The sequence below is a fragment of the Hippopotamus amphibius genome, chromosome 4 (genome assembly GCF_030028045.1).
Source record: "Hippopotamus amphibius kiboko isolate mHipAmp2 chromosome 4, mHipAmp2.hap2, whole genome shotgun sequence".
Classification (NCBI taxonomy): Eukaryota; Metazoa; Chordata; class Mammalia; order Artiodactyla; family Hippopotamidae; genus Hippopotamus; species Hippopotamus amphibius.
Window position 1 is genome coordinate 69,681,893 of NC_080189.1, and position 21,457 is coordinate 69,703,349.

Here is a 21,457-nt window from a genome sequence, read left to right on the forward strand (position 1 = left end):
TTTTGTAAATGACAAAGGATGATATGTTAAAAAGGCATGTATGGTAATATGACCACTTTACGTTTCTTAGTAACGCATAAGACATTTGCAAGCTGAGAATTGGCAAGCTGATGTAAAAAATCCTGTCTCAATTAAAAATTTTAAAAAAAGTCACAAAGAGTAGGATACGCTCCTATCCATTAGGATAGGTTAGCGTTTCATTCATTCAACCAGTAAATATTTATTGAGGGCTCTGAGCCAGACACTGATTGCACACTGAGACCAAAGCAACAGACTACACAGTTTCTGTCCTCTTGGAGATCACACAGGGAAGATGAAATAAATTTTAGACTTGTGTTTCTCTAATTTCAACATGCATAAGAATCCCTTGGAATCTTGTTAAAAATACAGATTTTGATTCCAATAGATGTGGAGTGGGGTTTAAGAATCTGCACTTCTAACAAGCTACCAGGTAATGTTGCTATAACTAGTGCATAGATCACACTTTGAAGCAGCAAGCAGTTAGATAACCTAAAACGCTTCTCTCAATTTTCAGCGGATATATTTACTGAGGAATGTGCCTTCAACTAACAATCAGGAGGAACCTTAACCTTGACTCTCCTGAAGGTATTGCCTTTCTGTATCATCTAAAGTAAGTTACCTGTATCTTTTATCAAATATGTTAGTATGGCAAACTAAGTGACTAAAATGAAAAAACCCATTACTTTAACTGTATTTTCCCTCAAATTCTTCCTAAATTTACAGCATAATCTAATTTACACTTACAAAATTTTAACTTTTCTAAGTAATACAGACACTGCCCAGATACATATAGAAGTATTATTAGAGCCTAGTTTCCATACAAATATGTATTAATAAAGTATGTACAAGTTATGTTCTAATCAAAATGTCATTAATTTGAAATTACTAATTAAAATCCACACCAAATACTGTTTCCAATCACTTTTATAAATGATTTAGTCTAAAGATCAGTCTATTACATTTAGCTATGCATTCACTAGAAATTACAATTATATATATACACATATACAAATATATATGTATATCTGTGTGTGTATACACATACACACAGAGCTTTATCCCCAACCACGGTAAAAATGTGGGTGTGCATGAAACAAAAGTTTACGTTAACAGTTCTTAACTGTGGGAAACTTGGTCCTAAGAGGAGACTCAGCCTTGTCAGGAGAAATTTTCAGTTGTCAGAAGTGGGATGGGGAAGTACCACCAGTGCCAAGTTGGTAGAGGACAGGGATGCTATTAAATAGTCTATAATGCACACACAGGCCAGCCTCCAGAACAAAGAATTATCTGTCCCAAAATGTTAACATAGCAACTGCAAAATCCTGGGTTAGGTGAAGAGTTGTGGTTTTCGGTCTTCAGCATTTATTCAGAAATCAGTAGCTGACACTAATATTCTAACAACCTGAAGGCTTTAGTAGAGTCATTTTTTAACAAGGGAAATACTGAAATTGCATTTTATCAAATGTTCTAAATAATTTTAAAATAACATACCACAAATATGATAAGTGTGTTCAAAATGTCTAGATGAGGTCTATATGATACCGCTTATATGTGTAATCTAAAAAAATGATAAAATGAATTTATTTACAAAACAGAAATCAAGTTACAGATGTAGAAAACAAACTTATGGTTACCACGGGAGGGAAGGAGGGATGGATAAATTGGGAGATTGGGATTGACATATACATGCTGCTATATATATAATAGGTAACTAATAAGGACCTACTGTATAGCACAGGGAACTCTACTCAATACTCTGTAATGGCCTATATGGGAAAAGAACTTTTAAAAAGAGTGGATATATGTATATGTGTAACAGATTCACCACGCAGTGTGGCTTATGGAATTTTAATTCCCCAACCAGGGATCAAACCTGGGCCCTCGGCAGTGAGAGCTTGGAGTCCTAACTACTGGACCGCCAGGAAATTCCCAACTTTTAAGGAATATTTAATATCACCCTAATACTTGTACACTTCAAATACTGCCAATATAATTGTTCACACCCTACATAGTGACTATTTTTATTGTCTTTTCCTCTTGAGTGAAAAATATAGTTACTGTATGTATAAAATGAGATTTCTGTCTCATACAACTTTCCATTATGAGTTACACAATAGTAACCTATTAAATATACATTGTTTAGCCCATAGGCCCAAAAAGTTTTTTAAATATTAAGGATAAATTACATTTGGAAAAAAAATAACAAAAACATGATCATGTAACGTATTTCAGAAGTGTGTGAACAATTATCTACTTCAGGATATTTTTAAAGCAGTATGTTTCTAGATGATACAGAAAGGTAGATTCATATCCTGATATACAATCTTATTACAGATCCTGAAGAATAAACCTTAAAATGTTGCTTACGGACCTGTTTCTTCACACCACTGCAATTCCCCCTCAGCAGAGCTCAGGTCTCCATCACTCTCTCTCGCTCCCCCTTTCCTGACAGAAGGCTTCTGGCCACCAACTTTATCACCGTTGCTAACTCTAGTTCATCTCATCAATATCTGCTATTTGCTCTTCTTTTTCCCCCTGTTTGTAAATACAGTTTTCTTCTGGTTAGGAAATGAATTATAACTTCTTGGGTGTACTTGGTGTCCTAAACTCTTCTCAACTGTTCACATGATTGATGGAAGCCCAGTGGCTAGCTCTTCATCTCCAGAAATACATTTAGCTGATGTCCAGGTGGAGAGGTATTCCAGAAGCTTGCTTCTTCATCATTCTATCACCATTAACCACAACTACTTATCTGGCTCCCGCATATATACAGTACTGTGCAAGGGATCAGCAATAAAAGAGATGGTGAAAAAGACAGGCAAAAGAATAATACAAAGTAGGATATGCAGAATGACACCACTGTTGGTAAGTAGTTTAGAAAGTCCAAGAAACAGAAAAATGGGAGCGACTTCATGGAAAGTATAATATTAAATCAACTATTAAACATAAAACTGACAAGGATGACAGGCAATCAAGCAGAACACTGAGTGACAGAGAGTGAGAGAAAACCACAAAATTTCAAAGCATGAGCAAGACAATATGTTGGACCACAGAGAGCTGACATTGTGAGTGAAAGGTTCAGTACCAACCGGGAAAAGTCTGAAATAACGGGTCAAAATGTTCAGACTTTGGCTCACATGCAGTGAACAGTCACTGAAGGTATGAGGAACAAAAGGGGAGATTTTTAACCTAAGCAGACAAGTACTTACAAGGCTTTGAAAACAAGTTCTCAGGTACCAAGATGCCATGGATAATTTATTAAGACCACAAGTTCAAAGGGTTTGAACAAGTTCAAAGGTTTGGTTCAGTTTCCCTAAAACAACAAAAACCTTGGAGCCGTTATTTACTTAAAGCCACCAGAACAATAGAATAACCTACTTTATGGTTTTACTAAGTACAGTCATACTGCATGCAGATAGTTGAAGTGCATCGCCAAACTCAATTATTAGGGGAACATTAATAAGTATAGAATTGTTATTGTAAAAACATTACTTATCCTCTATTCAGAACCAAAAAAAAGTCAATAAAATTGAAATGCTTTCAGTGAATAGGCTTTAAAACTCTATCTCAATTTAAATAGCATAAGAAAATCAGTGTATACATATTCATGAAAATCAACTGTTGAAGGTCGGAAACTATAATCTAAATGTCACAGAGCAATTTTTTTCAGCTTTTTATAAAAATTTTCCCTCTAAACATATTTACCATGTGTTTAAAATCAATTTCCTGAATTACAAGAGAAGACCTGATTTTTACAAATACATGCCCAAAGCTAGATGTTGGCTATTCTTTTGGCTTATTTGTTTTTAACTTAGCATAACGTAACTAGAACTTGTGTGCAACCACCTCATTCCTAAACGGACAAGGATTATCATTTTTACAAATTAACCATCTGTTTCCTTTAAGAAGAGTAATATTTCAATGTGTCCCTATGTTTCAAAAATATACACAGATACAAAAGGTGAAGAAATGTTACATATACAAAGAAAAAGCAGAGAAAGAGGCATTTAGGGAGGATTATCTTTACTCCCTCATTAATAACCATATTGTAAAACCTTGACAACCAATTATAATTATAAACTGTTAATTTTATTAAATAGAGCATGAACATAATTAATACCATCCCAAGCAACTAGGTGGTCCAGTGATTTTGGACCTTTTTACCTCGGGAAAACTGATCAGGAAATCTGGCCAACATCCCAAACAAACTAAATGGATTTCATTGGATGGTCTTCAGCTAATATCTGTAGTCTCATACATACACCAAAACCACATACTCTGAGTTAACTGTGTTGGCATTGTTCAGAGTCAGAGTCCCAAGAAACAGTGTTTGCAGTGTTGTTTCACTATTACAGTGAAATACGGCTTTAGAAAAATGAAAAATCAGTATTTTAAACATAATACCTAAAAATATGTTATGTCAAAATATGCATAAAATACCCTATTTTGAATGGGTCTTACAATGCTGAGATGACTGAATTTGTTCGATTTCTTTTTTTTTTTTTTTGGCACACGGGCTTAGTTGCTCCGTGGCATGTGGGATCTTCCTGGAGGAGGGATCGAACCCTTGTCCTCTGCATTGGCAGGCGGATTCTCAACCACTGCGCCACCTAGGAAGCCCTGTTCTATTTCTTTAATTTCGGCTTTTCTTCTAACATCACTTGCTGTTTTGGATGCTTTGCTTGACTAGATGTCATACACTGCATTTCATTAGGTCTATAAATAAAAAAAGGCACAGATCCATACATGGGACAAAACCTTGAGGGCATTAGGAAAAATAACCTAGGTACCACAGCCTCAGTGAAACCAAAGCATGCCTTTCACCCAAGAAAACAAATGATTTTCAGTTACATCCTGCTTGTCATTTGTGGTTACATAAAACAGTAATGAAATTATGTGCTCCAGGAAACAGGAAGGGGTGGATAAGCAAAACACACGAAAAGCCCCATGGTCCCTGTTTGTTCAGACTATAGATCAGCATTCTTCAGGAGCTTCTTTTCTTTTGTTACAGGAACAAAAATTGGGTTGAAGACACTTGTGATTTTGGGGGTACTGTGATGAATAAAAACATTAAATACTACCTTTTTCTATAGAATTTTACTTTTAAGAAGCAACAGCCAACAATCTTTTTATATATGTAAATTGGATCATGGCATTTTCAGTTGAAGTCTTCTACCACTTCATTTTAGTTTTAGGACAAAATATAAGTAGTGGTAGTGGTCACAGTAGTAGTGGAGGTGGTGGTAGTTACAGTAAGCTTAACATAGCCTACAAGGCTGAGTTTAGACCCGCGTCTGTCTCTATCCTCACCTCCCACCAGTCCACCTCCACTCCAATCACAGAAGTCTTATTTCAGTGCCCCTGAACGAAGCTCTTCAAAGGCCTTTCACACACTGTTCCTTGTGTATTTCTCTTTAAATAGCTAACTCCTGATTACCAGTTTAGCCTTCGATAAATGCCACATCTGCCAAGAGATTCTCACTTACTGCCTTCTACGCCCAATTTAAATCACTGTCCAGGGCTCTCTTACATAAGGACAGTTCACTTTTTCTTTAGTATAGCTACCACAATTTGTAATTAAATATTTTTTGTGTGTGTTTACTGTTTTATTCCCAACTGCACAGTATGCTCCTTGAGGACAGGGAACTATACTTGCATAGTTCAACTGCCTAAATCCATTGACTAAATCTTGATAGGCATTTAATATTTGGTAAACACATTCGTGAATTAAGGAACTAAAGAAAGACCGACCTTCCTACTTACAAATTCCTTACTATTCTCAGCACAGTATATGCATAAACTCTTCTTCAAGGAGAGCTTGGAAGAAGGAGAGAGGTCTCTTCCATCACTGTCTACTGCCCTGATGCATCTTCTGGAGACCTCTATCTCCAAAGTAGGTAGGTTCTATGAAATACTTCAATCTCCTAAAAAATCAAAGAAGGAATCTAACAAGACTGATAATGAAGTCTTGAAATTTAAGTCTGAGTGAAATGTGCATGTGTATGGAGGGTGGGAAAAGTGTTCTTTACTCGGTTAATTCCTTATTTTACCTTTCAGCAACCTCTTCCATCTCTTTGGTGCGTATCTTACATTAGAGTTTAGATACTCAGTTCACCACTAAGGTATGTCTCAAAATCTAGCATGGATAATTATAATAGCACACCCAATCTCTTCCTTTAGTTTCATCAGGAAACATTCTTTCTTTTCATGCCAATAAAACAATCCTCCCATTGTGCATTGAGCAGCTCCACACCTACGCGGATCTGCCCTACAGGTGCCTGTATTTCAATAGTGGTGACTTCATCCTTTTTATCTGTTCTTTTCAAAATGAGACAAAAGCTCTGGAGGTAAAAATATTAGAATATGTAGCAATTTGTGTTTGTCTGTAAGTTATGGGCTGAAAACTGCCATAAGATAAATATGCCCTTATAAAGGGAGAGAAAAATTATAGAACACTGGTAATTCCTTTCGCAAGGAGACTTCTTTCTGACCTTAGGTATAGCCTTCTGTCAAACTTAAAATTCTTTTATTTCACCTTTTCTTAGAAACATATTCAGTAGTAGAAATCATAATGAATCAAGCAGCACCTACATTAAATTAGTTAATATAATCTTAAAGTATTAAGCCATAAGGTTTCCCTATTTCTATTTGTAAAATGAGAGGGAAGGTCATAGGTGTATTTTAAAGGATTAAGGTACACAATATTCTCTCTGGAACATGGAAGGCACTCCATAATTGTCAGTCTTGTGACTGTTTATGAAAGAAAACATCCTGATAAGTTCTTGTGTGGTTTAATAGTTTTTAGGCAAATTTAGAGGCCAGGGCAGATTTAGCAGAAATGAATGACATCTCCTCTAAAGGTCAACCAAGATTGTCTGAGTCAGTTAACAGGACACACAAAGCTCCATTTTTACAAGTTCTACCTTCATTAGGCTCATTTCTTCTAAAATTCAGTTTATACTCAGTATGTTTCATCAGATTCTACAACAGGTTGCCTAGGGCTCTTCTATGGACTGATCAACATAAAAATCTAAACAAATTAGTCATTAATTCTTTTCTTGGTTGGAATCTGAAAATGTGCTAGGCTGGTTTATACTGGATAGAATGACATTTAATTCAGGAGATTATATTCATTCCTTGGTGAGAGTATGTCCTCAGGCTGTTGGTTTTGGCCAGTGAGCTCCTCTTGTCTGTGGTTGATTCCAAAACTATTCCAGTCTTCTGATCAACTCTGGAGTTTTTTGTACAGAATATCTGGTAGACTCAAGTACTAAGGACTAGAGTCCACATAAAATAGATTGTACCTCTACTCATTTAACTAGAGAATTATAGTTGGGATGGATGATGATCTCAGTGAGGAAATTTTAGGTACCATAAAGCAAATTTCTGATGTTCAGTGAAGACTTAGGTCTATATACAGTACTGCTTCATATGCCACAGGAAACTAGGATGGCCATGTTAGTGGGCATTTTCTTTTTACAACTTAAAGATTTATTTTGAGATAGTAACAGTTTGTGATAATCTCTAAAACACAACTCCCCGTGATATCACACTTCCCAGTATTCACAGCCTTGTATAATTCCCTCCTCTTGAGTGTGGGTTGGACACACGGACTTCCTTCAAATGAACAGAATATGTAAGAAATGATGGAATACCACTTCTAAGATTAGGTTACAAAAATAATGTGCCTTCAATCCGAGTGCCATGTGGTGAGGCAGCCCTGTGGAGAAGCCCACATGGCAAGGGATTGAGACCTACGAGGGATTGAGACCTGCCAACAACCACCTAAGTTTGAGAGCTGAATCTACTTCCACATCAAGTCTTCAGATTAGACTGCAGAGGACAGCCTACAGAGGACAGACAGCTTGACTGTAATCAAATGAAAGACCTTGCATCAAAGGAACCTGGCTAAGCTATGCCTATATTCCTGACCCACAGAAACTGTGAGACCGTTTGTTACTTAAGGTCACTAAATTTGGGGGTAACTTGTTATGCAACAAGCATAGAACAATATATAATACATATTATAATATATAATACAGGGGCTTCCTAGGTGGCGCAGTGGTTGAGAATCTGCCTTCCAATGCAGAGGTCACGGGTTCAATCCCAGCTCCAGGAAGGTCCCACATGCCGCAGAGCAACTAAGCCCATGTGCCAAAAATAAATAAATAAATTAAAAAGTCAACTTTAAAAAAAAAAAAATATATATATATATATATAATACAATGTTCAACTCAGTAATAACAAGTCATGATCATTCATCCATTCATTTATTTATTCAACATTCAATAAATGTCCCCTTTTTATCAAGACTGCACCATGCTTTGGGCAGACTGCACCACAAAACACAATAGAAGGGTACATAAACCAGACCTCAGCATAAAAAAAACAAGTAAGAAAAGCTCCCTGGGGAAAATGACATCGTGGGTGAAGGCCCTGGAGGTGAGAAAGTACCATCACAGTTGATACACTGCAAAAACTAGAGCTGGCCTGAAGAGTATACAGTTAGAGAGTGCAGGGCTCTTTGGCAAGGTGCCGATTAAGAAGATAGATTCTGGTGTTCAGTGAATCCAAGTTCATCTCCATGTCCCTGTTTTGCCTCTTCACAGCAATGTTAATGAGAACCATGTAAACACCCCCTCTATGCCTCAGTTCTTTCACCTGGAAAATAATGTTAATAGTACCTATTTCAAAAGGTTGTTAAGAGCATTTGCTATGGCACCTAGCACAAAGTAAGTGCTGAAAATCGCTGGCTGTTGTTATTGCTGTTTTTTTTATTTTTATTAGTGGTATTAGCCATGTGAGAGATCCTAGGAGACATAGCAAGGAATTTTTATATTAATTTAGAAGCAATGGAAAACCAAGAAACAGATTTGACTGGGGAATAACATGATAAGATAAACAATTTAGAACAATCATTCAAACAGCCCCATACAGAATAAATATGAGAGGGGCAAGACTGAAGGCTGGAGGTCAGGTAACAGACTGTTACAATAGTCCAGACAAGAGTCGGTGTGCCTAGGACCGTGGCAGGGGTAATGAGACACATATGAAGGATAATGAGACGTAGAATTCAAATGTTTTGGAACTTGATTTGCTTTGGGAGTGAGACAGACCATGAGTCAAACCTTATACGAGGTTTAGGGAATGAGGCAAATGAAACCTTAGCAGATGGAGGAGGAGTGGCTGGAAAAAAAGAATTTGTGAATGTGAAATATCATTGACATTTAAGGGACTTCTGACTGAATATACAGATCTGAAATGCAGGAAAGTGAATAATTAAACACATGGCTAGAAAACATTTGTGTCCCTAGCAAATGAAGGATACACAAAGCCATCAGCATTTTGTTTTTTAAAAAAAGGAGTCCACTTCCCTATGTACAAAAATCTAAAACTCATCAATAGAATCTTGACTCCTGCAAAATAAACTTAGAAGAAGCCCAAAATGGGAAAGGATAATAAGACAGACAAGATATTGCAGAATCCACTGGATGAGATTCCTTCTAGGAAAAAAAGTATCAGGCAAGAGAGTCAAGTGGTACAAGAAATAAGGTAAGGATCAATGTCTCGTGGATTTCCCATTGGAAGGTCACTGAGGACCTCACTGAGAGCAGTTCCTATGGAAGGTTGGGGTAGAACTCAGAAAATGCAATGGACTGAGGAATAGGAAAATAAATTAAAGAAGTCTGGCTACAGGGTAACCTTGGGTTTAGAACTGTTTCTTTGTTTTTGTTTTAATGGAAGGAACATGTATCTCTTAATGGGGGAGGGGGAAGTTGGGGAGAGGAATCTGACCCCAGGAGGGGAAATAGTCAATGACCAAATGGCTACAGATGCAAGATTCTTTGAAGGTTTGGTGCTTGAAAGATAGGAATGTCCCCATACTGGAGTATACAATTATACTCTGAAGTTAGAAACAAGACCATATCTAAGAGTGGCGGTAAAAGTGGCAGGATTAGGCCAGTGGTTCTCAACTGGAGGGTGATTTTGTCCTCCTTCCGGGAACATTTAGCAATGTCCGGAGACATTTTGTTTGCTACACCGAGGGGGTATAATACTATCTTCCAGTGGGTAGAAGACAGGGACACTGCTAAACTGTGTACAAGGTACGGGACAGCCCTTCACAGTATCTAGTCCAAAATGCCAACAGTGCTGAGGTTAAGAAACCTGGGTTAGACATTTAAGGAGAGAGGAAGAGGTTTAAAATATCCACTGAGGAGAATGGGGAGCTGACTATGGAATCATGGTATGCTTGCTTTTTTACAAGATTCAGTGCCCATGGGAGAATGAAGACCAGTATTTTTAAACGACAATAGCCTGTACTGTTGTATACTTTTCTCCAGCAGTATTAAAACTGAATATAGGCTCAGAGAAGTGAAAAGTTAGACTGATAACATGAATGAGGATTTACTAAGGGGCTTAATAGAAGGACAAGGGAATTAAAGATACTGGTAAAAGACCCATGATCCAGTGAAGTGATGGACCGTGGTATCTAAGTATAGAAAAGTGTGAAACAAAAGGTATAGCTGAAAGAGAGAAGACAGCAGGCTTAGAGTTTCCTATAAACTTTAAATATGTACAGTGAGAGTAACTTAGTAAGAGATAAGGAAAGATAAAATACTGTGGTTAGAAGTTAAGAAATAGCCTTGGTATTTATTTTTCAGCGCAGTTAAGATGACGGCAATATTCAGACTGGGCCGAACAAGCAGGTAGATGAAGTGCACTGAAAACAATGGACACTGGAAATGAGAAGGATAGAACCTGAGTAGCTAGGGTGCTGAAAAAAAAAAAATCACACAGTGCCAGTTACACACTCTGTATCCCTAAACTGTGTGTGTGTATCCCTAAACTGTACACCATATCATTATTTAAATAACGATTTGAAAAGATACATGGACTCCAATGTTCACTGCAGCACTATATACAATAGCCAGGACATGAAAGCAACCTAATTGCCCATCAACAGAGGAATGGATAAAGAAGATGTGGTACATACATACAATGGAATATTACTCAGCCACAAAAAGGAACAAAACTGTGTCATTTGCAGAGATGAGGATGGACCTAGAGATTGTCATAGTGAAGTAAATCAGATAAAGATAAATATCATATGATATCACTTATGTGTGGAATCTAAAAAATGGTATAAATGAACTTATTTACAAAACAGAAATAGAGTCACAGATGTAGACAGTAGTTACCAAGGAGGAGGTGGGGGGGGGGGATAAATTAGGAGATTGAGATTGACATATACATACCACTATATATAAAATAGATAACTAATAAGGACCTACTGTATAGCACATGGAAGTCTACTCAATACTCTGTAATGACCTATAGGGAGAAAAATCTAAAAAAAGAGTGGATATATGTAAAACTGATTCACTTTGCTGTACAGCAGAAACTAACACAACACTGTACATCAACTATACTCCAATAAAAATTACTTTAAAAATAATAAAAATTTAAAAAAAAATTTAAGTGGTACAAATCAACTTATTTATAAAACAGAAATAGAGTTACAGATGCAGGAAATAATCTTATGGTTACCAAGGGGGGAAAGGTAGAGGGGTAGGGATGAGTTCGGATATTAGGATTGACATATACACACTACTATATATAAAACAGATAACTAATAAGGACCTACTGTATAGCACAGGGAACTCTACTCACTACTCTGTAATGACCTATATGGGAAAAGAATCTAAAAAAGAGTAGATATATATATATATATGTATAACTGATTCACTTTGCTGTGTAACAGAAAGTAACAACATTGTAAATCAACTATACTCTGATAAAAATTAAAAACAAACAGTGAATAAACAGAAATTTCTGTTAAAAGTTGGGAGACCAGAAGGGGGAGCTCTCACACCCTGTGACCACAGCAGAGCCCAACAAGAAGAAACACTCTTCTTTCCTGGTGAGGACTCAGCGAATGGAAAACCATGGGCTGTCTATTTACTCTATCCCTCCCAACTTCCTTGTCCCTTCTATAAAGGTGTTCTTCCCTTGCTATGGGGGGACTTGCATGCGGCTTCTCACGGTTGCAGACCCCAAATTTCAATTCTCTGTTTACCCCGATGATACCTAACTTTGCTGAAGAAATATCTGGCAGTCTATTTGTTTTAGGTCAATAATTACCAAACATATACAGGAAAAGTAGCAACAAAAAGAGACTATCATAATAATTTTAACAAAAAGGACTCCTTGTAGACTCTAACACTGGGAAGATCAAGGAATGAGTCACACAGGATCCAAGAGTTGGGTGCTCAACAAGAATGTAGGTCCCAGCTCTCTAAACCAGCAGTCCCCAACCTTTCTGGCACCAGGAACTGTTTTCATGAAAGACAATTTTTCCAAGGATTGGGGTGGGGGTGGGATGGTTTCGGGATGATTCAAGCACATTACATTTATTGTGCACTTTATTTCTATTATTATTACATCAGCTCCACTTCAGATCATCAGGCATTAGATCCCAGAAGCTGGGGACCCCTGCTCTAAACCAAAGTTCCAGTAACACTCTTTCGGAGTCCTGTCTTGCTGGCTTTGCACTGAATGGATAAAGCATGAATGAAATTATCCAAGAGTAGAAGACTATTTTTCAGGCAAAATGTTGCCTCAGGTGGTCAGACAATGGGAAGTTATCTACACTGAAATATCCTGCAGGGTGCAGCTGTGAAATTAGGGCACACAATTTAGGAACAGATTCTTAATACGTGGATTCGAGACAGAAAGCAAGAAACAAGGTGTTAAAATTTCCAACAACAGAGGAGGGATACCCAAAAAGTCTATGGATAAAAGCAACATGGAAAAGAAGACTGTAGTAGAAGCTTTACACCCAAGAGGCAGCTGAGATAGCTGCCATTTCTTTTCAGCTTTACACTGTTGCCCCAAATACTACTGGTAGAATTTAGCACCGATTGCCATCAAAACCCCATGGGAAGCTTGTTAAAAACTGAGATTTGAGAACTTACCCCAGATGACTCACTAAATGTTTACACGTTCCAGGAATCTATGTATTTAACAGCTCATGAATTTAACACAGGACTGAAATTTGGGAACTAATAGTATTTACTATTTAATATTGTCACAACTTCATCCCAATTCATCATTGTTCACTCTATTATAGTTCATATTCACTGAAAACTTATGGTATGGCAGATGCTTTTCTAAGCACATTAAAATACATTTTTAAAGTTCAACTGTCCCAACAACTTTACAATGCAGATGTTATTAACATTTTCAATTTAAGATAAGGAAATTAGGCAATAAAACAGACATGTGAGCACTGGGAATCTGATATCAGAGCCTATTCTCTTTACTGACTGTGTTATCATGATAAAACTGGCTTACTAAAATAAACTTATTCCTTTTGCTTTCAACTAGAATTATGTATGCTGTTAAAAAATCATCACATGTTGATCATAAACCCAGGCAGTTACACATTTTAATGAAAACAAGGAAACTGATGAAAACTTAATAAAATCAGTTTGACAAGCAAAGCATTTCAAAACATAAAATTGTCATAAAAATAATGGATGTTCTTAAGGGTAAAAGCAGTAAATAATTCCTATACACCTCCTCACACTCACGACTATTTCTTGCACTTCCTTAACCCTAATACTAAATATGAGGTTAACTTGGACATTGATCAGTTCAAAAAAGGGAGGTAGGGGCAAGAAACATACATTCCCCTCTTCAATATCATAATTATCCTATCTTCTGCATATCTGTTTCTCTTTTTCTCTCTTCTTAATCTTTCTTTTCTTTATGTATTCAGCAAACTTTAGTGAGTATCTAGCACATGCTGGGTACTGTGGCTCTCAAGACAAGTGTCAACCTCACGCAGGGACTCGTGTGCACCACGGGGAATTTCTAAAGAAGTCACACTGACGCTGAATTTTAAAGGAGAAATAGAACTCAGAGGATGAAGGTGGGGAGGAAATCCAGAAGAGGAGTGGAGAGGGGGATCGGCTTTTATTTCAAGTCAAAAGTGTTGACAAAACAAAGGATTTCATTATGGCAAAATAAGAAAATTAGCTTGAAAGAATTTTTATGCCTTCTCAAGGAAGGCATCTTTGTACGATAAAAAACCTGTGGCATTATATCAAACTGGATCTTTGAATACTTACATTTAATTCATTTTTTAACATTTCTTCAAGACGATGACCTACATGTGCTTCATCTTCTTTTGTGTCCATAACTACACAAATTTGTTGTGAAATTCTTTCTGAGATAAAAAACAAAAAAAAAATTTAAGCTTCAAACAGAATATGGAACAAAGCCCTATTATGCTGAAATCCATACTTACCATACTTGTTCATAACTACTGAACAAGAATAGGGAGGTGTGGGCTTTGGGCCAAGTGGAGTGACTTGGACTACACAGAGATGTCCTAGACTCACTGACCATCCAAGCCAGTAAATTTATGTATTTATCATTTTGTGGGTGGGTAACCAGGACATCATGTAAGCAAAAGAAATGAGACCTTCAGATACATTTAAAGAGAGTAACTGGAGGTGACAGCTTGACTTGGCTCAAGAATTCAATCCTTCCACATTTACAAGGAATCTCCCAGAATCTGACTGAATCCCATCTCCCAGGCCAATCCTCTCTTTAGGCCACAAGATGCTCCTGCATACAGCTCACTGTGCCACCTGGTGCCCTGGCTACGCACAACATTTTCCTTGCCATTCCAGTCAATTCAATCAAATTTCTATCTGTTTAACTATTACCACAGCAAGTGAAAGTAGCCAAAAATATTTTCTTCAGATTTGGAAGGCTTGAGATGATATAATTTAAAATCATAAGCTGTATGACATAGTGATATTCACCTTTGTAAACCCTGGATGCACTCTCCCCATATATGTGCATTCCTCCTTTACAGTAAACAGATCTAAAATACTAAGAAATGGCTATACTGCTGCCAACTGAGAACACATTTCATGGTATTATGTCATGGATTTTTTTTAAAGCCTAGTGTTAAATAGGAGACCCAAACCAAAGTTAGTTTAACTTTTGATCCAGCTGCTTCTTACACTGGCAACTCCACATAACAGGCTCTCTGTAAACACTGTTCTAGCAATAGTTAATGATTCTTCCAAACAAAGCTGGGGAGGACCAAACATTTAAAATACTAACATCATCAGCTAATGGTATTCCTATTACTACCTATCTCCCACTTATCAAGAATAGTATATGTTCCAAGAGCCATACCCTATATTCACACCAATTCTCATGCTGACCCTACAAACAATATTATTGGGAATCTATGTAACAGATTCAAGAAACTTGACTTCGGAGAAACAAAGCAACTTGCCCAAGATCACAGGGTTATGAGTAGAAGGAAAAGAATTCAAATCCAAAGAAATTAAGCTTACGAACAAACAGCTATTCTACGGCACTAAAATGAAAAGAAAAAGACATCTGGCATGAATTGAACATTGAGCATTTTCATATGAGAGGTCCTAACGAGAAGTTCATAGTCATCCCATTTAATGCCTCAAAATAAATAAGTACTATTAGCTAAGTATTATAATTCCTGTTTTTACTCACAGTTACTAAAATACAGGTCTTCCCAAAGCTTGTGCCTTTTCTATCACGCTTCCTACCTTATAATAATTTCTGTAAAACAGTGTGAAATGGTCTTCACTCTTTTATACCCTACGAATTCAAGAAAACTAATACAAGCATAGTAATTCAAATGGATTGAGAGGATACTTCTATTCTGGACACAGATCTGCTATAATTATACTACCAAAATCATTTCACCTGTTAGGACTGTTCACCCATCAGTAAGGTTCCTAACAACTTGAAAATGTCTATAATTTTAAGGTATATAAGCCTAATAAAATTAAATACAATTAAAAACACAAATGAATGGTCCTGATAGTACATGCTACAGAACATCACTGTGATTAGAAAGATAATTTGGTTGACAAGATTAAATAAATCTTTATGCTAAAATGAACTAGGTGCTCACTCTTGAAAGGTGGGTAAGCTTTGCTTAGTAGAGGCAAGGGGTTTTGAAAGTGATTAAGAGAAGCAAGAGTTTTTTTAAATTTAATGTTTTGGAACAGAAAGAGTACAAGCATGAACTTATTGTGACAAGAGACAAGATAAGTACTCAAAAAATCATGGAATGATTTAACAGTGAACTACGAAGTAGTATACTCAGTGAAGCCAGAACATGAAGGTACCATGCTGTCTTGAATACTAGAGTGTCCTCAAAGCTTTAGATGTAACTTTCATACAAGCAGTAGCTTTTGAAAACCAAGTTAATTCAAACACATGTATTGTATTCTTGTAAATATTTGGAGAAATTTGGACTTTGTAATACCCTGGCAAAAAAATCAGTTACATTTCCAAATGCTTCTGTCACACAAACAAAAAACATTATAATAAAAAATTTAAGGGTAAATACAAAGTAACTTACTACATATATAGTTAATGTGATGGCACCACAATAATTCTGGCTAATTTATAAAATAATAAACAATACTTTTTAAAACAAAATACAACATATGCATTTTTCCCTTCCTTGTTTCATCATATATCTGTCATAGAATTCCAAGCTCTAACAAATGTAAATCAACAATAAATTAAAACTGACATTATTCCCCTCCAAAAATGAAATAGCCCTTGAACATAGGTTTGAACTGTGAAGGGTCCACTTACACACAGATTTTTTTCAATAGGAAATAATACAGTGCTATATGATTCACAGTTAGTTAAACCTACAGATAGTGAGTGCCAACTATAAATTATATGTGGACTTTCAATTTTGTGGAGGGTCAGTGCCTCTAACACCCGTGGTGTCCAAAGATCAACTGTATAAATAAAATGAAGTAACTCAAAATCTATTTGGCATTAATTTTATGCCATGTGTCAGCTGTTCTAAACAGTCTTTTGTTTGGGAATCTTTGCATTACCATATATACTTTACAAAAAATTTGCACAAAATCACCTGTTTTTTTTTTATTTTTTTATTTTTTGGCCGCATATGCAGCTTGAGGGATCTTAGTTCCCCAACCAGGGATCAAACTCAGGCTCCCTGTACTGGAAGTGCAGAGTCCCAAGTACTGGACCACCAGGGAATTCCCTCACCTGCCTTTTAGACAAAATGACATCTTTAAAATAGCGAGTCTTTCAATTATAAACATGATATATTCCTCTATTTATTGACATGTTTTTTTGTTGTTGTTATGTAAAGCTTTAATTTCATGCATTTTTTTAATCACCAAACTTTAAAAATTTTTTTTTTTTTACAATAAACTGCATATATTTAGAGCGTATAATTTGGTATCCCAATCTCCCAATTCATTCCCTCCCAACCCTCCCCGCTTTCCCCACTTGGTGTCCATATGTTTGTTCTCTACATCTGAGTCTCTATTTCCGCCTTGCAAACCGGTTGATTTGTACCATTTTTCTATAGTCCACATATACGTGTTAATATACGGTATTTGTTTTTCTCTGACTCACTTCACTCTGTATGAAAGTCTCCAAGTCCATCCATGTCTCTTGAAATGTCCCAATTTTATTCCTTTTTACAGCTGAGTAATAGTCCATTGTATATATGCACCACATCTTTTTTATCCATTCATCTGTTGATGGACATTTAGGTTACTTCCATGTCCTGGCTATTGTAAATAGCGCTGCAATGAACATTGGCATGCATGTGTCTTTCTGAATTATGGTGTTCTCTGGGTATATGCCCAGCAGTGGGATTGCTGGGTCATATGGTAACTCTATTTTCAGTTTTGCAAGGAACCTCCATACTGTTTTCCATAGTGGCTGTATCAATTTACATTCCCACCAACAGTGCAAGAGCATTCCCTTTTCTCCACACCCTCTCCAGCATTTACTGTTGTAGACTTTCTGATGATGCCCATTCTGACTGGTGTGAGGTGATACCTGATTGTCGTTTTGATTTGCATTTCTCGAGTAATTAGTGATGTTGAGCAGCTTTTCACATGCCTCTTGGCCATCCATATGTCTTCTTTGGAGAAATGCCTATTTAGGTCTTCTGCCCATGTTTTGATTGGGTTGCTTGTTTTTTTGATATTGAGCTGGATGAACTGTTTATATATTTTGGGGATTAGTTCTTTGTCTGTTGATTCATTTGCAAATATTTTCTCCCATTCTGAGGGTTGTCTCTTCATCTTGCTTATAGTTTCCTTTGCTGTGCAGAAGCTTTGAAGTTTCATTAGGTCCCACTTATTTATTTTTGTTTTTATTTCCATTATTCTAGAGGGTGGATCAAAAAAGATCTTGCTGTTATTTACGTCAAAGAGTGTTCTTCCTATGTTTTCCTGTAGCAGTTTTATAGTGTCTGGCCTTACATGTAAGTCTTTAATCCATTTGGAGTTTATTTTTGTCTATGGTGTTAGGGAGTGTTCTAATCTCATTCTTTTACATGTAACTGTCCAGTTTTCCCAGCACCACTTATTGAAGAGGTTGCCTTTTCTCCATTGTATATCCTTGCCTCCTTTGTCATAGATTAGTTGACCATAGTTTATCTCTGGGCTTTCTATTCTGTTCCATTGATCTATATTTCTGTTTTTGTGCCAGTACCATACTGTCTTGATCACTGTAGCCTTGTAGTATAGCCTGAAGTCAGGAAACCTGATTCCACCAACTCTGTCTTTCCTTCTCAAGATTGCTTTGGCTATTCGGGGTCTTTTGCGTTTCCATACAAATAGTAAAATTTCTTGTTCTAGTTCTGTGAAAAATACCATTGGTAATTTGATTGGGATTGCATTGAATCTGTAAATTGCTTTGGGTAGCATAGTCATTTTCACAATGTTGATTCTTCCAGTCCAAGAACATGGTATGTCCGTCCATCTGTTTGTGTCTTCTTTGATTTCTTTCATTAGTGTCTTATAGTTTTCTGAGCACAGGTCTTTTACCTCCTTGATTAGGTATATTCCTAGGTATTTTATTCTTTTTGTTGCAGTGGTGAATGGGATTGTTTCCTTAATTTCTCTTTCTGATCTTTCATTGTTAGTGTATAGAAATGCAAGAGATTTCTGTGTGTTAATTTTGTATCCTGCAACTTTACCAAATTCATTGATTAGCTCAAGTAGTTTTCTGGTGGCATCTTTAGGATTTTCTATGTATAATATCATGTCATCTGTAAACAGTGTCAGTTTTACGTCTTCTTTTCCAATTTGGATTCCTTTTATTTCTTTTTCTTCTCCGATTGCTGTGGCAAGGACTTCCAAAACTATGTTGAATAGTAGTGGCGAGAGTGGACATCCTTGTCTTGTTCCTGATCTTAGAGGGTGTTGACATCTTCTTTAAGTTTTCTCAATGTTTTATAGTTTCCAGTATAGAGTCCTTTTGCATTTTTGTTAAATTTCTAAAAAACTTTGTTGATATTTTTTGCCGCACTATTTGCTGATATGCAAAAATATATTAAGATTTTTATACAGTTTTTTTATTCAGTAACTGTGCTAAATTCACTTATAAATTCTAAGCATTTACAAGTTATCTCAAATTTTTTATAAATACAAACGTATCAATTGTAAACAAAATTTTATTTCCTTTTTTCCAAATCATAATTTTTTAATCTTATAATGCATCCTTTAGAATTTTGCCTCTATGGTCATGATAAAAATTAGCCTGTAATTTTATTCTTGTAAAGTCCTTATCAGAGTTTTATTAAACATTTACACTGCTTTCATATAATGAGGTGGAAAGTGTTCTCTCTTTTTCTATTTTCTGGAGAAATGTGTATGACTGATGTTATTTCTTCTTTTTAATGGTTTTGTGAAATTCAATGGTAAAAGCCAACTGTCTTTGTGGTAGCATTTTTAACTAGAATCAATATCTTAAATGGATGAACAACTTTTCCTAGTTGTATTTGCCTATGAATGTGTTCATTTAACCTAAGTTTAAGTCTATAAGCATAAATCTATGGACTGAATGTTTGTGTTCCCCCAAAATTCATATTGAAGTTCTAATTCCCAATGTGATGGTATTAGGAGGTAGGGTCCTTGGGAGGTAATTAGGTTGAGATGAGATCACGAAGTGAAGATCATCTCATAGGGGTGAAGTCCCCACGATGGGATTAGTGCCCTTATAAAAAGAGGAAAAGACACCACACCATCCTCTCACATCTATGTGAGGATTCAGCAAGCAGGTAGCTGTCTGCAAGCTCAGAAGAGAGCTCTTATTTGTGAAATGAATCAGCTAGCACCTTGATCTTCGACTTTCCAGCTTTCAGAAATGTGAGAAATAAATTCCTGTTGTTTAAGCCATCCAGTCTATGGTATTTCATTATGGCAGCCCAAGCTGACTAACAAAGGTGCTCATACCTCATTGCAATGTCTATAGCACCTACACTGATGCTCTTTTTTTTCATTTCTGATAATGATTACTTGAGCTTTCAGTATTTTTCATGACCACTTTTGCCAAGGTTTTACCAATTTTATTAACATTTTTCAAAGAAAATTTTTGTTGATTCTCTCTTACGCTTGTTTTCTAACTAACGGATGTTTACTATTTTCTTCATTATCTTCTTCATTCTGCTTTCTTTAGATTTAGTTCACTGTTCTTTTCTAATTTCTTACAAAAGATGCTTAAATAGTGGGTTTTTGTGTTTTTCCTTTATTCTAATACAGTCAAACCTTGAACAATATAGATTTGAACTGTGAGAGTCCACTTATGCACATTTTTTTCAATACATACATAGTACAGTACTACATGATTGTGATTGGTTAAATCTACAGATGCAGAACTGAGGACACAGAATGCCAAGTGTAAAGTTATCCACAAATTTTACACTGTGAGGAAGGTCAGGCTCCAACCCCCTTGTTGTTCAAGGGTCAACACTTAAGGCTCTAAATTTTCCTCTAGTAACAGCTTTACTTATACACCAAACATTACATGATATTTTTTAGTTTAAATTATTTCATTTCCAATTTAAAAGATTTCATTCTTTTTTTCTCACTTTATACACTTCTAGTTTCCACTGTGATTTCTCATTTGACTCATAGATTATTAATTTTATTGTTTTTATTAGTCTGCTATTGTACAACGAGTTGCCATAAATTTATCAGCTTAAAATACCCACTAATTAGCTCACAATTCTGCAAGCTAGACAAGAAGGAGAAAGCTAAAGCAAGAAAAAGAGCAAAAGAGAGCATGAGTGTGTGCAAGGGGGCTCACTCATATAGACATGATAGAGCAAATGGGGCAAAATGTAAAAAATGGGTGAGTTGGTGATCTGGGTAAAAGACAAATGGAAGTAAGGTCTGTGCCAGACTGGCCACTTTCTAATAGTGTCCACTGTCCATATCAATATCCTTTACCACCAACAATGATAAATTTTCTATCTGGCTATGGTCATTTAAAATCTAAAGTAGGTTCAACTAGTTCTCAACCATGGCTGCACTTAAGAATCAACTCTCAGTATCTTTTTGTTTTGCCT

The 21,457-nt window shown here is 36.2% G+C and overlaps 1 protein-coding gene across 3 annotated transcripts in view; it reads right to left on the minus strand.

The window, feature by feature from the left end:
- The window catches only part of CRPPA (CDP-L-ribitol pyrophosphorylase A), a 318,526-nt gene that overhangs the window by 151,409 nt on the left and 145,660 nt on the right, over positions 1-21,457 (minus strand). For all 3 annotated transcript variants that reach the window (XM_057733918.1, XM_057733917.1, XM_057733916.1), the window contains one exon: positions 14,157-14,254. In XM_057733918.1, coding sequence (XP_057589901.1) covers positions 14,157-14,254 — 98 coding nt within the window. The remainder of the gene's footprint in view (positions 1-14,156; positions 14,255-21,457) is intronic.